This window comes from Spermophilus citellus (genome assembly GCF_964194105.1).
Source record: "Spermophilus citellus genome assembly, contig: SCAFFOLD_557, whole genome shotgun sequence".
NCBI classification, from domain to species: Eukaryota; Metazoa; Chordata; class Mammalia; order Rodentia; family Sciuridae; genus Spermophilus; species Spermophilus citellus.
This window is the reverse complement of record NW_027672759.1, coordinates 20,743-39,298: the sequence shown is the minus strand read 5'-3', so window position 1 is coordinate 39,298 and position 18,556 is coordinate 20,743. Positions and strand designations below refer to the sequence as shown.

General features: G+C 32.4%; 2 protein-coding genes across 2 annotated transcripts in view; both read left to right on the top strand.

The window, feature by feature from the left end:
* LOC308640646 (arf-GAP with SH3 domain, ANK repeat and PH domain-containing protein 1-like) overlaps positions 1–4,811 on the top strand; it is a 31,808-nt gene extending 26,997 nt beyond the window's left edge. Inside the window, exon 14 of the mRNA XM_081312456.1 lies at positions 4,604–4,811. Coding sequence (XP_081168582.1) covers positions 4,604–4,676 — 73 coding nt within the window. The 3' untranslated portion in view covers positions 4,677–4,811. The remainder of the gene's footprint in view (positions 1–4,603) is intronic.
* On the top strand, positions 4,688–18,242 carry LOC308640647 (ankyrin repeat domain-containing protein 26-like; the record flags this gene model as incomplete). Its single annotated transcript, XM_081312458.1, has 4 exons — positions 4,688–5,536; positions 11,218–11,490; positions 12,196–12,366; positions 16,687–18,242. 3 exons carry the CDS (start codon positions 4,688–4,690, stop codon positions 12,331–12,333), a joined length of 1,260 nt encoding a protein of 419 aa, XP_081168584.1. The 3' UTR covers positions 12,334–12,366; positions 16,687–18,242.
* Positions 18,243–18,556: the final 314 nt, after the last annotated feature.

Sequence of the window (18,556 nt, the reverse complement as noted above, 5' to 3'; positions counted from 1 at the left end):
TACCTTAAACTTGTCAATTTACCAAATCATTTCTAATTTACTTTTCTGTGGTATCTAAAAGATTTGCTAGTAACAGAAACTTATCAAATAACAAAACAGTCTTTTATTATTGACTTTCAGTTATGTATGTTTTACACAAGATTAAAGGAGAAATTTAAAATGTTAAACTAGAAAAGCTTCAGAGAACATAAAATTTTTATTAAGATACTAAATCAGCATACAAAGAGCCAGAACATAAAAAGACATGTTTGGGTTTTGGCAAAAATCAATTAAAAGGCATCTGTATTAACTTCAGATATACCTTAAAAGAAGATGAAGTGAATAGAAAAAATGATGATATGTTACATGAAAAAAATAAGAACCCATTAAAAGAAAAAGAAACAGAATTTAACAAAGAGGATCAAGTGAGAAAGCAAGCTGAAATCTCTGTTTGTACAATAGATACAGAATTGGAGACTGCAAGAAATCATTTTAATCAGGTAAATGAACGTTCAGTAAAGTTTCAAATTTTTACTGTATTTCATTTGAATTATTTATAAAATCCCTTTAACTTATAGTATGTGGCCATGTTTCACTTAATGATGGCAATGTGGTCTGAGGAATGTGCTGTTTGGCAATTTCACCAACATGCAGTCATCATGTGTGTGTACTTCCACACACTTCAGACATCTCCCACAATGCCAGGAAACACAGACTTCTAGGACCTCCATTTATATGCAGTCTGCTGTTTCCCAAAGCATGGGTATGTGGGGTGTGAACTATTATTTTGATTTAAAACACAATGTTCGTTATTTGGCAATAAAAAAAATTAAAAAAAGATCTGACAAACCAGAAAAAAAAAACACAATGTTATCTGACTCTAAAATTAAATGATGATATTTATGACAAAACTAGTTACAGCAAAACTTAGCATCTGGTAGTTGTTCAGCATTTGTTTTCTGAATGAAGAAGTTTAGTTTAATCACTGACATAAATACAAATTTAGGTGTTTTATGTTAAAATACAAACTAAATATCTATGCACCTATTTAAATCATTTTTTTAAAGTGTTTCACAATTACATTTCTGTCTGCATTTAAGAAATTTTTTTTTAATTTTTAAATTTTTGTAAAGATAGAGAGAGTTTTAATATTTATTTTTTAGTTTTTGGCGGACACAACATCTTTGTCTGTATGTGGTGCTGAGGATCGAACCTGGGCTGCACGCATGCCAGGCGAGCGCACTACCACTTGAGCCACATCCCCACCCCAAGAAATGTTTTCACTCACCCAAATTTATCTGTCATTTGTGCAGGTGAAATGTAAGACATTTACTCATGAAGAATAAATCTACCTTTTGGAATTATTTTTTAATCTTGAAGGTCCCACTCTTAAATTAATCTTTTAGACTTCTGTCACCTGCTGATATACAGCCAAAACCTTGCTGAAATAAATTTGTAGATTTTAGCAGAACAAAATGAAACCTACAGACGATTTCCATGAGACCATAATGCCAGAATTTACAATATGAAATTTCAGTAACACATTTTTGGAAACAAAAAGAGATAGACGTGCAGAAAGGAAATGTTTCCTGAATTATTTTCTTCTGTTTTCAAATGATTGAGAGAGAGAGAGAGTGAGTGTGTGTAACATAGTTAAACAGTAAATCTATTAATTATGGGAAAGTATAGAGGGTTTTAAATCCATATATTTATAACCATAATGTACATATTTTGGAGGTGAGGGGTGCAGTTTTTGTCCCATTGAATTAAGTAATGTTCTTAATTCAACTGTATTTCTCCGCAGCAGTCCCATCCATGACTTTCAGAGTAGCCTTATAAAGAGAAAAGACTTTTAATATTTTCCAGAGGAATAGTTGATTTTTCTATGATCTCAAAACCCTTGCTTCTAATAGTAGATCTTCTAGTTTGGGGAAGTGACTTTGCTCTCTTGTTGTATTAATGTGCATTACTACTCCCACTGTTAAGTAAGGAGGAAAAGTGGGGCCAGCAAATACTCTGGTTTTGTAAATCATTTTCTCACTTTTAAGAAGAGAAACAAACACTTTGCTTCAAGTAATCTCCTACTTCAGTACAAAACACCTTTGGAAAAAATGGCATACCATAGTACGTTCTTAGAAATAAATTACTGGTAAGTATTTGTTCCTAATACATAAGATCTGTTTATTTCCTTTATTTTATATTGACTCATGTTTCAATGTTCACTGAGATGAAACAAATGTTACTGAGTAGAAATCTCAGGATTTTCTGAGTAGAGCCTTACACATTTTGCCTTATTTGTCATTTGTATTTTGAAACACAGGCCTTCTTTGGTGTTTATCCATTCATAGGACAGAAGTAACTGGCTTTGTGGATGAGCACTAGAAGCAGAGACAAAAGACTTCGAGAAAAATCGTGCAATTTGCCTATGTTTTTAGCCTTGTGCTCCTTTTCAGAATTGTGATACATTGTTCATTGATATAGATCATGTGTTTAATGCTGTTCCTACATTTATAATTTTATGTATAGATGCAATTCTCATTCACAGCTACAAAATGTTAGAAAACAGAATATGCTAGGAATATTTTTAGGAAAAGACCTTGGAGAACTTTTGTTATGTCTCAGTAGATGTAGAGCTAAGGCTCTTACTATGGTCTGGTTGAATACATGAGGTGTCAGATTGCAAACTTATTCTTCTTAAAGTTAAGTGTTCTTTTATTTGCCACTGAAGCCATCCCAACAGATAGGTACATAATAAAATATTTGGAATTTTTAACTGTTTAAAGGGTAGATCATACGATCCTAAAAGTGGATCAACATAGAAGTAGTGAATTCTAATTTTTATTTATTGTTTTTAGGTATACATTACAATAGAGTTCTTTTGGTGTATTACACATACATAGCATATAACTTCTTCTATGTAGAGTTTTTCTGGTCATGTATTCATATGTGAACATAGGAATGTAATGTCAGATTCATTCTACTATATTCCCCTCCCCTCTCAACCCTTTATTCACTTTTGTCTAACCAACAAACTTCTATTCTTTTATCCTCCACCCTTATGTGTGTTACCAACTACATGTTAAGGAGAATATTCAGACTTTGGATTTGGAGGGCTGGATTATTTCACTTGGCATGACAGTGTCCAGTTCCATTCATTTGCCAGCAAATGCCATAATTTCATTCTTCATGGCTGAATCCATTGTGTATATATGACACATTGTCTTTATCCTTCCATGTGTTGAAAGGCACCTAGGTTGGTTCCACAGCTTAACTTTTGTGAAGAGCTGCTATAAATATTTATGTGGCTGTGTCACTATAGTGTCATTGGAGTATACACTGAGGAGCAGAATAACTGGGTCAAATGGTCGTTCCATTCCAGGTTTTGTGAGAAATCTATATACTGCTTTCCTGAAAAATTGCTTGGTGCAATGTATGAGTCAATCTTTTCCCCACATTCTCACCAACATTTATTGTTACTTGCATTCTTTATATCTCAGTGTAGTTTTAATTTTCATTTTTCTAATCGCTAAAGATGTTGAACATTTTTTTCATATACTTGTTAACTGTTTGTACATATTTTTCTTTGAAGTGCTTGCTCAGTTTTTTGTTCATTTATTGATTGGGTTATTTTTTGTTTGTGAGTTATTTTTTGAGTTGTTTATATATTCTGGAGATTAATGCTCTATCTGACATGTCAGTGACAAAGATTTTCTCCCATTCTATATGCTGTCTACTCACATTCTTGATGGTTTCCTTTGCTGTAAAGATACCACCCCATTTATTGATTCTTTATTTTACTTCTTGTGCTTTAAGTGTCTTTTTGAGGAATTCAGTTCCTACACTGACAAGATGGAGCGCTGGGCCTGTATAGTCTTGTAATAGGGTCTTTTATCTATTATCTAGGTCCTTGATCCACGTTGTTTTTGAGAAATAGGGGTTAAATTTCTCCTACGACATATGGGTTTTCAGTTTTCCCAGCACAATTGGCTGAGGAACCTATCCTTTCCCCAATGCATGTTTTATAGTGTGTTTGTCTAGTATTAGATAACTATATGTGTGGGGTTTTCTCTGTTGCTTCTCTTCTGCAAAGTTATTTTTTTTACATTGGCAAACTAACTAATCACTTAATCTATTCTTTCATTCTGGTATAATGCAGATTTTTTCAATCTTTAATTTTTTTCTTTTTTTATAACCAGGAATTGAACCAGGGTGCTCAACCACTGAGATGCATCCCAGCCATTTATTTATTTATTTATTTATGTATGAATGAGTCAGGGTGTCACTGAATTTCTGAAGACTGGCATTGAACCTGTGATTCTCCTGCCTCAGTATCCTGAGACACTGGTATTACAAGCATGAGCCCCTGAACCTGGCAGTTCCTACATTCTTTAAGTTATAATTTTCTTTTACTCCCATAGATCCATCTTTTTGAATTAACTTGTGAACTCTTGGGAATTTATATTTTGATAAGCTCAGAAGTTTACATCTAATTTTTCTTCTGTGGGTATCTATTTATTGAAACCCTTTCACCATATAAATAAACAGATTTTTCTTTAATTTCAGTGAAAATTATGAAACATCATTTTATTGAGTGCTAGCTAAATGTATCCTTGGTTTTATTTAGGTTTCTCCTAGTGATGGGACAGAGAACAAGCTATTGCATAAATATCACAAGAAGAAGGATGAGGTCTCTATGAAGAGACTGGGAATGGACACAGTAAAATATCAGAACCAGGAAAAGAAGTGCTTTGAGAATACTGAAATTTTAAGAGAAAAGAATACCAGCCTTCCATGGACACAAAAATTGAATGAGGAAACACTTATGGAAATATTTCAGGACAATGGACAGTTGGGTATTTGGAAAGTTGAGAATACATTGCAAAATTTCACACCTGAGAGTGAAAAACAAAGCACAGAAAGACCAGAAACAGATGTCAAATCTCACTCTGCCAGATCTGGTCCTGCTCCACCCCATCAAGGTGAAAGTCCAACACCAAAAAGAAATGTAAAACTTGCTTTCCAGAGAGGCAGAGATAAAGACTTTAGTTCACAGGAAAAAAAGAATATTGATGTATCTAACCTAAACGGTAGTAGTGAGATTCCTTCCCAACAGGTTCCAAAGTTTGAGGTAAAAACAAGTGACCTAGAAAACGAGCTGCATCAGACAAGAGTAATGACTTTGGCTACAGATCAAGTAAACAGACACCTAAAACAAAGACAGTGCCAACCGAAGGAGACGGAACACAGGTATCAAAATGAAGAAAGAAAAAGGTATGAATACCTCAGAAAGCAGGAAGCTTCTAAAGAGAAGGTATCTGAACTACAAAGAGAAACTACATTGCATGAAGACCAATTGCATGACTATCAGAACAAAGGTGAAAATAAAATAGATGGAATTATTAATGTCCAAACCCAATTTTATGATGTTATAAAAAAACTTCAAGCTCGGAATGACAGATATCGTCTCATGCTGGAAAACAAATATTTGGAATTAATCAATGAAACTAATCATTTAAAAGAACAACTGGATCAATATGGAGAGGAGAAAGCAGAAGAAGTAAGTATCAAGCAAGATATCTTTATAAAGAGTCTTCAAAGGAATACTCAAAGTGATACCTGCTTATGGCTAAATGTTGAATCTTGATGAATATAAAAATGTAGATATTATGAATGTGTTTCTGTATCAACACAGAACTACAACCTGTTGTCCAGCAAAAATAACTTAGACCTCATTTGCAGCACAACCAATCTGTGTTTGAAGTGCTGAGTATTCCAATTTCCCTGCTCTGATTCTTACACACTGTGTACATATTTTAAAATAACTATAGGTACTCATGTGTCAACTAAACACAAAAGACTTAGTTAAAATGGATTTTAGTATTTAAAAAGGAGGAAATTTTTAAAACTTGGGCCTGACCCTTCAATTTAAGAAATTGTTTCTTATAAAAATTTAAGAGGTTAAGATTTTTTTGTAGGTTTATATGCTGACATTAGTAATATGGTCTCAATAATGCTGAAACAATGTCTAATTTTGGTGCTATTAATTCAACCCAAAGTTTGCACATGCTAAACACATGTTCTACCAATGAGCTACATCCCATTACTGAATAACAATTTTAATGTCTTCTTGTTGCTATACTTGAAGATCACAATGAAACACATAATGGAAATGCTCATACCTAGTTTCAAATAAATTAGTTACTTTTACAGTTCATTCCAGATTTTACAGTTGAACTGAAATGTAGATGCTGTATTTTGTAATAGACTTTCTTCAGTATAGTTTTGTATATTTCTAGTTGGTAAATTTATTTTTAGTCATTTAAGTTTATCATAAATCTGAAAAAAAACTGTCCTGATATTTTTTTTTTTGTTTTCATTCATGTCTTGTCCACCTCTTTAAAAGCATCTATTTGTCATTATCATAAATTGGGACTAATGTGATGAATTGCAGCAAAACCACAGTTGATTTCATCTGTAATTTGATGCATATATTCATGATAACTTGCTAATAGTTTTCTTCATTTCATAGCCTAATTCCTATTATATGGTGACAAAGATAATTGTAGCCATCTAAAATTCATTAATTTGGCACTGAACCCCCGTGTCTAGACTAATGAGGGTGGCAGGGTTTATGTAAAGCAGGAGTGGTGTGAAGACCAGTGAGGTGGAGACCAGGTTACCTAGCATCTCCTTTATTCTTTGTGAAAGTATATTGGAATTATTTTAGCAAAGCTTTAAAGATGTGAGGATGTGGAGTATTAACTTGAGTCTCTAATAAGAGAGGGATAATAACCTCTGTAGAATTCACCACTACCAATGAGACCTGTGTAACCATTTTTGATTGAGATTTCAGTAGTTTGTTAAACATTGCAACTTTATCAAGGGCAGTATGTAGAGATACAGGGCTCACCCTGTTGTGTAAGGAATGTGATAGTGACTAAGCAGGAGTACACAATCTTCTATTTTCTTAAGGGAATTCAGAAATAAACAGCAGCTTACTGTTGTATGTAGTGATAATTTTTCAGAGTAAACATCATTATATAATAATAATAATAATAACAATAGTAATAATGATAACAATAACAATAATAATAATAAATTTTTAAAGTGAGCTGAGTAACAAAATCATTAACAGAAATATCAGGTAGTTGCGAGACATCTTGAAAAACAGCCAGCTGGTACCCTGAAACTACAACATGTATCAGAGGCTTCTCTAGAAGATTTAGCACATTTTCACATAAATTTAAAATATAAAGACAGGATTTAATGAAGAAACTAAGACAAATGACAAGTCATGTATGTAGAAAATTGAACATGTCATCTGTAAATCAACACCTGCTTAAGTAATAAAAGTTATTCTGGGATACTAATTTCAATGAACAGCTTTCTTTATATTTTCATTATAATTGATTTTATTATATTTGGGGATCTTTATACTGCACTTATTTCTTACACTTAAAATTTTCTTTTAGAATTTTTCTCTTACAAAATCAGCATCTTTCATTAAAATATCTAGTCTGAGGAAAGCTGAGACTTTTTTCTATAACCCAGCAGCTTTTCATGCTGTCTCTACTTCCATGGTACAACAAGGAAAACTAAATAGAGGTACTATTTAATATAATGTTTCAGGAAAAATTGTTATTTTTACTTCATTTTTGTGCATCTATTCAAAATCTGCAAGTAATTACTAAATTGACTTTAAAAATGTGTACAAATTTTTTTATGGTTTTCTCAAAATACAGATATGTTTAGGTTTTAGTTTAATTATTGAAAAACTTAGGCTATTTCTTTATTTTTTCATTTATTTAGATACATTATGAAGTATATAAATATTTGTATTATGTCTGGACTGTTATCCAAACTAGACAATGAAAAATGTTAGCTAAGTTTTTTTTCAGTACATCTCTTAAAAGGCATTTTTATGATATATGTAATGCACCTGACATCGAATTCACCCATATAACATGTAAAATACAGCGTCTCTTAGTACATTAACAGAGTTATGTATGTAACCATTTACACAGTCAATTTTAGAACATTTTCATGTTCTTGAAAAGAAACCTGGAACCTCTTAGCTGTCAGTTTTCTAATCCCTACACGTCCAAAGTCCTAGAAAACTACCAATATATTATTTTAGTAATTTACAAATGTAAACAATAGTACTTTTTATTTATTTATTTATTAACTTTAGTCAAGACTCTATTTTATTTTTATGTGATTTTTAAATTTGTTTTAATTAGTTACCCATGACAGTACAATGACCTTGACATATCATACATTTGAATCACATGGGATAAAATATCTCATTTTTCTGAGTATACAGGTTGCAGAATCACATTGGTCATGCATTCACATATATACACATGGTAATAATAATGTCCGTTTTATTCTACTATCCTTCCTATCTCCCCAGCCTTCCCCTCCCTTCCCATCACTTCTCTCTACCTAATCTAAGGTAACACTATTATTTTTTTCTCACATCTTCATACATGTATTTTGTATAAAAATGAAGGTCTCCTTCCACCATCCATGCAATTCCCTTTCTCCCTCCTTTTCCCTCCCACCCCTCTTCCCTGTGTAGAGGTAATCTTCTTCCCATGCTCTTCCTCTCTTCCCCATTTTGAGTCACCCCCCTTATATCAGAGAAGACACTCGGCATTTGTTTTTCTTGGGATTCGTTAACTTCACTTAGCATAATCTGCTCTAATGCCATTCATTTCCCTGCAAATGCCATGGTCTCATTATTTTTAGTGCTGAGTAATATTCCATTGAGTATATATGCCACATGTTTTTATCCATTCATCCATTGAAGGGCATCTAGGTTGGCTCCACAGTCTAGCTATTGTGAATTGTGCTGTGATAAACATTGATGTGGCTATGTCCCTGTAGTACGCTGTTTCTTTATTGTTCTTTTTAGATATATATGACAGTAGACTGTATTTGAATATTTACATCATAGATTATAACTTCACATTTTTATATTTGTACATAATGTGGAGTTACACTGGTCATGTATTCACATGTGAATATAGGAAAGTTGTTTCAGATTTATTCTACTGTCTTTTCTGTTTCCATTTTCATTCCCATTCCTTTTGTCTTAATTCAATGAACTTCTATTCTTTTTACCCACATTCCTTACTGTGTGTTAGCATTCACTTATGAAAGAGAACTTCCAGCCTTTGGATTTGGAGGATTGGCTTATTTCACTTAGGATGATAATCTCCATTTCCATCCATTTACTGGCAAATGCCATAATTTCATTCTTTCTCACAGCTTATTAATATTCCATCCTGTGTACATGACACATTTTTTAAATCTGTTCATCTATTGAAGGTTTCATAGCTTCAATATTGTGATTTGAGCCACTTTAGACATTGTTGTGGCTGTGTCACTGTAGTATGATGATTTTAAGGATTTTGTGTGTAAGTCGAGGAGTGGGATAAGTGGGTCAAATGGCGGTTACATTCCAAGATTTCTGAGGACTCTCCATACTGCTTTCCAGAGTGATTGCATCAATTTGCAGTCCCATCAGCAATGTGTAAGTGAACATTTTCCCCACACTGCCACCAACATCTATCATTATTTTATTCTTTTCAGTTGCCATCCTGACCCGAGTGAGATGGAATCTCAGTGTGGCATTTGCATTTCTCTAATTGAATTTTTTTCAGATATTTTCTGACCATTTGCATATGTTCTTCTGGGAAGTGCCTTTTCAGTTCCTTTGCCCATTTATTGATTGGATTATTGGTTGGTGTTCTTTTGGTGTTAAAAAATTTGAATTATTTGTACATCCTGGTGATTAATGTTCTATCTGAGGTGCACATGGCAAAGATTTTCTCACATTTTGAAGGTTCTCTGTTCATAATTCGTGATGGTTTCCTTTGCTGTGAAAAAGATTTTTAGTTTGATACCAACCCATTTATTGATCTTTAAAAAAAAAAAAACAGTTGTACATAGACCACAATATCTTTATTTTTATGTGGTGGTGAGAATCAAACACAATGTCTCACACATGGAAGGCAAGCACTCTACCACTGAGCTACAGCCCCAGCCCCAGCCCCATATTGATGCTTTTAAAAAATATTTTTATTTGTAGATGGACACATTATCTTTATTTATTCATGTGCGGTGCTGAGGATCAAACCAAGAGCTGCACACATGCTAAGCAAGCACTCTACCACTGAACTACCAGCCACCATTTGCTGATTCTTGATATTAACTTTTGCTTTTTGGAAATCTTGTTTGGAAGTTGGCTTATAGTTCTAACTCTAAAATTACTCTGTAATGGATATTTCATACAAGTGAATTTATACAATAGTAGGTCTTTTGTTTTTTACCAGTTTCATTGACTTAGAATACTTTTTTCAGGGATCCTCTGTGTTGTAGCAAGCATCACTATTTTATTTCTTTCTGTTGTCTAGTAGAATTTTGTTTTATGACCATGTCACTTAGCCAGTTATCAGTTGCTAAACCAAAAAATGCTTCCACCTCTTGACAACTCCAGTACTACATGACTGGGGGCATCTATTTACAAGTTAATATTTGGACATGCTTTTATTACCCTGCCTCTTTGTGGTCTTCATGAATTGTGCCGATTGTACCATATCTCTGTCTTATTCATGCTGTACTTTCTGACTTGTCTGTTTTTATTCACTTGATCATGATTATTCAGAGATCACATAAAATGAATTTTTATTTTTCATGCACTTTCTCTGACTTTTCTGTCACCAACAGTGTTTGCATGGTGATTATCTTCTTGAGATATAAATTCTCCCAAGGTGAGAGTAATATCTGATATCCACACCTATTCTAGAATGAATGGAAAATATTAATGCCTAATAGTTGTTTTAACAAAATTACTATTTGATATCAATCAATATTTTTTGTTAGTAGATTGGCCTGTTAAGACTTTTATTCTAACTATATTTCAGTGACAAAATATAAAATTAAATTCACTTAAACCAATAGTAAATTCAGTATAGGAAAAATCATCTTCTATATAGATTTCCTCAACATTTATTATGTAGCCAGAATTGGGATTTATAGATGTGTAATCCTTACCAACTGAAAAGCTAATATACCTTATTATCGAAACTTTATCTACTCTTCATAATGCTGGTATAGATTATGTTTTGTTGCAATTGAATTTATGTAAAATTTGTTGTTTGAGTTTGTGTCGAATATTTTCAGTATCTTATTTTCGTATTGTGTTTTTTCATACTTCTTTTATTCATGCAGATGGATGATCTCACTGCAAAGATGAAAAATGCATCTTCAAAGCATTTACATTTGAGAACAAACTATGACTGTTTTATGGAAAACTTGTTTTTTATAAAAAGTATACAAGATACATTTGAAAAAATAGAAAGGAATCAAAAGAAGTTGGAAGAAAATGTAGTAAACTTTCCAAGGCACACACGGAGCACTCGAGTAGAACGAGGCCAAGGAGTACGGTGGGAATGTGACATTGAACATCGAGCAAGATGGGATTTAGAGGAGAAGCAAAAACAAGTATTTCTGATTTTACAGGCTATCTTACTTATCTGCAGTTTGCTTTAATTCATTTCATTGTAAACTGTATTTTGGATATACGTATCATAGGTGTATTCTATATCTCTTGAGGAAAGATGTTGTGTAGATTTCTAAGAGAAGGAAGACATTTGATGCCCCTTCAAATACCACAATTTACATCATCCTTTCAGCTAATTTGATCTGAGTAATAATTTTCATCAGATAACTGTTGGATATTTGATAATAGTGGGCATAAGTAAGACTATGAGGAGAAAACAATGTGATGCAGAAATATACTTTTGAATTGTTAAGTTAAAATTTTCAACTTTCATATTTAGAATTGATTCTATTATTCTTTAAATTGTCGGATGATCTGAGTGCTAACATGAGAATGATTCATTACTTTGAGCACAGATCAATGGTAGATAGCCTAGCCTGTGCAACGCCCTGGGTTCCATTCGCAGTAGAAAGGAGGAGGAGGAGGGCAGGGAATGAGGGGGGGAGAGGGGGAGAGGAAGAACTCAATTATTATTGGTTCAGATTTAATGTAATTGATACTGATGACAGAAGTTTACAGTCTAATATTTTTTTCTTCACATTTAAAATTGCTGTCTGAATTTTTGACTCAGAACTAAATAAAATAACTACATAATAATTATTTGGGTTCTAATTATTTTTAAAATATATTCTTTTTATGTTCTTTAGACACAAGAAGCAGCTCTGGAAATTACAGAGCAGTTCAGAAAGACTAATTTTACTTCAATAAGAAGTCAGATGGAACTCAGAATTAGCCATCTGGAATCTGAACTGAAAATTCTAAGAAATGCAACTGAGAGAATATAGGCACTTCCATAGACAACAATCCAGATTCCACAAGTATGTCAAAACCTAGACTGAAAGAGAGCAACTTAGTCTCCTTAATTTGTGTCTACTGCATAACTTTGAGACAGGTTGATGAGATCGGTAGCATGCAAAAGCGAACTAGACCCTATAATTTGTGGAAGTAATGTTAGGAAATGAATGTACTCTTGAAATATTAGTCTAGGAAATTTATCTTTCACTCACCTTTGCATTTTACATCTGAAGGTAAACTATTAAGCTTTCTTCCCTGTCTATTAGACTTTTAGTTAAGTATTTTTGAAGTTTTGTGATTCACATAGTTATATTGTGACAAAACTGCTTCTACATGGAAACATGAACAAGTTTCACAATTTTTGAAAGATTATAACTGAAACCTTAAGTGTCCAGTGTTGCTATAACTACACTCTGGGCACATTCTGACACCTGACAGATTAACTGATTTTTATTTTAATTTTTAAATATTATCCTTACATGGTATCTAGAGACAAAATGTTCTATATAGTTTTTCCTCTCTACATTGTCATACTTGTGATGATGGGAAGTATAACCTGCAAAGTGGTTAAAAATATTCTGATGATCAGTGTTGGGGCCTGTGAATGACAGAATGAATGGGCAGTCTCCTGAAGCCCTGGTAACAAATTCATGGGCCAACTTTCTAGGCAGCAGCTTTAATCTATCTTGATCACCCACTCACCTATCTTGTTCTGAACCAGTGGCTGTTGCTCTGAATTGTCTCATTGTCAAATGCTTAATTTATCTAGGTAATAGGTAGAATATACATATGATGGTAATAAATGCTTGACAATATCTTCAAGGAACATTCTTTAAGTCCTTGAACTGGTTCACTAAATATGAATCTTTCTAGCTTTACTAAAATTTTCTAGTTGCGTGTGTTTAAGGAAACCATGATGATTTAATATACTTCAACATAGTAAAATGGCTTTGGTAGTCAAATAAACTAAGGTATACATCATCTGCTATATTTATCTTTAAAATATCCATATTTCTAATGGCATCCTCAAGAATCTTCCAAGGAGCGTCTTTCAAGAAGGCAGCATTGTTACTTGCAAAGTCATACATCGCTGATTTCTGTCTCTCTTCCACCAACATTGCTTTAATTGGAAGTTTGAAGCCCCCTAGAAATATGTACACTTCTTTAGAGAAATTACAAACCCATAATTGCATACACTGTCTCTGTTCTGGTTCTTTTAGTGTTGTGCCCACATATGGAGAATTTCTACCTACTCTCTTTTTAAAATATTTTTTTTAGTTATATATTTTCTTTATTTTATGTGGTGCTGAGGATTGAACCCAGTGCCTCACATGTGTAGGCAAGTACTCTACCACTGAGCAACAATCCTTCCACTTACTGTTATGGAAAATTTAAATTATTCTTTTATTTGATGAAAATTTTGAAAGTGTATTTAGACATAAATAATATTGAGGTTAATTTTGAAATAATTAAACAAGCATGAAATATAATGTGCTCTAATTCAGTGACCAGTACTTCCACTTTATCTCCCCTTCTTCCTCCCTGTGTTCTCTTTCTTCTGCTCTACTGATCTTATACTTATTTGTAGTTTTTAAGTTTCTTTTTGAATTATGCATTATGAATATACATGAAGGTGAAATTCACTGCGATATTTTCATATGGATTCACAAAAAAATTTGATCAGATTCATTTCACTATTCCACACTGAGTGCTGTCCCCAACTCCCTGGCTTGGGTTGGGTTAGGGTTAGGGTTAGGTTGTATAGCAGGAGCCCTTCAGTACAACCAGGTGATTTCCTTCATACTAAGACTTCATTTGAGCGAGTCAAATATTAGTCCAAAAATGATGAGCTATATTTTTAAGAACTAATAAGAAAAACAATGTCCAGCTATTTTGAACCCATTTGAAGATATTTCTATAATATTTGACAATTTTTTTTATCAGGGGTATTATTACAATAATGAAATATCTGCTTGAAAATGAACAAATAAAAGATACCATCTTGCTTTCATTGCACCTTGGTTTAGAGCTTTCATGGTTTTATTTTATTTTATTTATTTATTTTTTTTTTTTGGCTGTTTGTTTCTTTGCACCAGGGATTGTACTCAGGGACACTTGACCACTGAGCCACATCCCCAAACCTATTCATGTTTTATTTAGAGACAGGGTCTCAGTGAGTTGCTTAGGCCTCACGGTTGCTGAAACTAGCTTTGAACTCAAGACTGTCCTGTCTCAGCCTCTTAAGCCACTGTGATTACAGGCATGTGCCATCACACCCTGCTTCAATGGTGTTTTGATGAACTTCTTAACACATAGTAAAGCCATGCATATCTATGTTAAATGTGGCCTCAACCTTATTCTTTTATTTGGCATTTTGACCTAAAAAATCACAGGAGAACAAATCTAAGCTTTATAAAACAATGCTGAAGTTAAATAGTTATGACAGAAAGAAATAATTTTAACATATAAATTACAATTTAATTTAATAGCTGATTTATGGTTTTTTTTCAGTTTCTTAGCTTACATGAATATCTTTCTGAAAAAAATGAGAGAATCAGGTTTGAAGTGCTTCAGAGTCATGAAATTGGATGACTATTTACAAAAAGAGAATGAAAGTTAGTTGTTATGCAGGATGCAAGTAGAAGTTGTTCTTATTGGTTCTTACCAGAAAAAAATGAGATAATTTACCATTTACAAAACAATGAGAAATTGTGTATGAATGTAGACACAATGCAAAGGGGATTTGGGAGGCAACTCTTTTTCCAATGTATTTCTGAGAGAAAGTGATGTTTCTTTTTTACTTATGCATAAGCTAGTTTATTTAAAACTTAATGTAATAGTTCTACATTTCCTTGTGGAACATTAGTTTGCCATATCATGCTAGCCTGAATAGAAGAGTGTTTTTTAAACTCTTTCATCACGTTTCAAAGATATGTCTCCGTAATCACTGCAGAATGCCTTCAAAGGTGAAGGGAGAAGGAGAGGAAAAAACTACTAGAGAGGAAGAGTGATCAAATTATTTTATGTGCATCTGTGAATATGTCATAATCAATTCCTCTATTATATATAGTCAAATGCACCAGTAAAAATTTTGTTTAAAATAATTTTCTTTAAAAATAGAACATAAAGACAGGAATGGGAATTCTGTCAGTCAAAATCATTTGTTTTCACATCAAATGTGTAAAGGCATTAGACACCACCTTATTGTTATCACTACAACATACTTACTATGTTCAGTAATATATTTTAGACCCTATTTGGGGAATTAGTAAGAGAAGAGTTTTATACAAAGAACACTCTACATGGTGATATTTATATAAGAGTTGGAAGTATTTACCACATAACTCATCAAGTGCACATCTATAATGAGCCAAATGTTAAAAACTGCTGGTCATAACTTCTGAAGTCAATTACAATTAAAGAGCTATGTATTTTTTCCAATTCTGAATATCAACAAATTAAAGACCTTAAGTGTGAAACTGCTTTTTTCCCACTTCTGCCCCACTATGAAACTGTCAGCCTATACACTGACATTCTTTTGTGGGAAAAAAATGGCATCACCCATTTTCTGTGGTTTATGGCCAAAATCCCAGACTGACTTAGTAACAGTCACACGTTTAAAATACCCTGTCATGACTCTGTCATTAGTTTACATTTGCCTCAATAAAAATATGAAGTTTCTTAGCCAAAAATTAAAATATCCAAACAACTGGATTTTTGTCAGGTTACTCAGGCTATCTCATCTCACTTGCTTTATTGGCACTTTGCTCTAGATTCTAGTGACACTGGACCACTGTGATTCCACAAGTGTTCTTTCTCATCTCGGTGTCTGCATGCACCTCTTCCCTTTGTTTCACAATTTCTCCTTTTACTTCAGGTGTTAACTCATGTATCACTTCCATTGAAGGACCTCAAACACTAACACAAATTTGGGACAGAAGTCCCTTCTAAGTGTTCCAGTAGTAACCTGTTTTATCCTTGTCCTAATGCCAATGACTCTGTATAGAAATTGCCTGATTGTCTGCTTTTGAAGCTATTGTATATGACTGTTGAGAGGTGTCCATTATCATCTCCATGTTGTCATCCCAGTTCTTGCCAGAATACCCTAGCATATGGTTGTCAAATATATGCATAAGGGGTGGAAAACCCAAAGCTCTGATACTCAGTCATAATGACAACTGTGTATGAAAATATGGGCATACTGCATTCCATAGTGATTTTGTATTGTGGACATATCTTTTTTTCTTCTTATAAACAATGAAAAGTTCTAAACTTCTTCACTGATTTATACTTATAAAATGTTTGAGAAAAAATATAATTCTTTTTCTCTTCACTTGCTGCAGAATTTGAATCCTGACCATGGGAGCTTCTGCCTTAAGAATTACTAATAAGACAAGACAAGATGTACTTCTGGAAACTTCATAAGGATATACAGAGATTTTAAGAAAAAAAAATGAAAGCTAATATTGTGTTTTTCAGACTGTTAATATAATATTTACATTATTTATGAAATGTATGATGTAAATACTTTATTGAAATGGATGTGTGTAACATATATAATGAAATTATCAAAATATGAAAATTATTTATATCTGTAAGAAAATTTGAAGTGCAAGTGCAAACCAGTTTTTATTAGATGTGTTTTCAGACTATCTAAATGTTAGCATTTAAGCTCAATTCAGCAACCAAGTCAACACTAATTTGGTAGATCTAAATATCACATTAATGATGGATTATTTATATTATATCACTGAATATGGGTCCAGAGAATTAGGCAACATTATTTTTACATGCTGGTTACTATATTCAATAATGGATTAATGTATTGCAATTATTATACTGCCATCTTTAAATTTGTATTTCAGGCACTGACTTAATAATTTTTCTAATAAGAATATTTGCTTAGTGTTTTATCTTTATTTTTTTTCCTTTTCTCTTTGTTTATACAATCTTGGGAAATAATAGTAAATTTACAGGTTCTAATATAAAGTACTTTTTTCTGCTGAAGCATTTTAAATTGAATTGCTTACATATGCTATCATTTATGATATTTTTAGTATTTTGTACAAGTCAGAACATGCTAGATAACTACAATTCAACATTCATTTATTATGAGTATATTTTTCAAATATTAACAGGTAACAGCATAGTTGTTAATTGTATCAGTTTCATTATGAAGGTTATATTGTTATCTAGCATGTTCTGACTTGTAGGAAATACTAAACCTATCATGAAAGATGGCATATGTTAACAATTCATTTTAAAATGCTTCAGTGGGAAAAAGTACTTTGCATTAGAACCTGCAACTTCACTAGTATTTTCCAAGATTGTATAAAGAAAAAAAGCAAAAAAAAAAAAAAAACACACATTAAGCAAATGCTGTTTCTCAAATCAACACTTATACATTCTATCATAATGCCTTGGACCACTTAATCCTCAGATTATTTTCATGTTTTTCTAGTAGCCTAATATTGTTCTTTATAAAAAAAATATTTTCTTCAGAGACATGAAATGAACTTAATTGTTTTATTTTATAGATGCCTTCTGAATTAAATATTCCTTAGTCTTTTCTTAACCTTCATGACCTTGAATTTTTCAGAGGGAAAGCTTGTAGAATGTGCTTAAAATGGATTGGAGCTAGATTACATGTTTTTGGCAAGAGTACCACAGAAATCAATTCTATGATGTTCACTTTGAATCACATCATGTGACCTATAATATCCTCATTACTGCTGATGTTAATATTGGTCATTAATGTGGTATTTGCAGGATTTTACTTTGTAATTATTATTTGTGTGAAGATAGTTTGAGACTATAAATATTAATATAAATATAAATGTGTATCATTCACCACTAAATTTGTTCATTTATTATACCTATACAGATTCATGGTTTATTTTATTGTTAATATTTTAAAAATGTATTTTTCTTTCAGAAATGTTCTATTTTGATAATCTCAGATTTATAGAAGATTTAAGACAGCAGTGAAAGGAATTCATAAGAAACATTCCCTAAATGTTATTCTTCATTTCTAGATAAATCTAGGTACATAACAGTTTTTATCTCTGAAACATTTGCAAGATGCACACAATGTCTTTTTATTTGTAAATAAAAAAATCTCACATTTTCTAAAAATGAGAAATTATCTCTGTAACTATGGTGCAATGATCAAAATAAGTAAACTATGTTGTGAATATCTACTCTACAAATCTT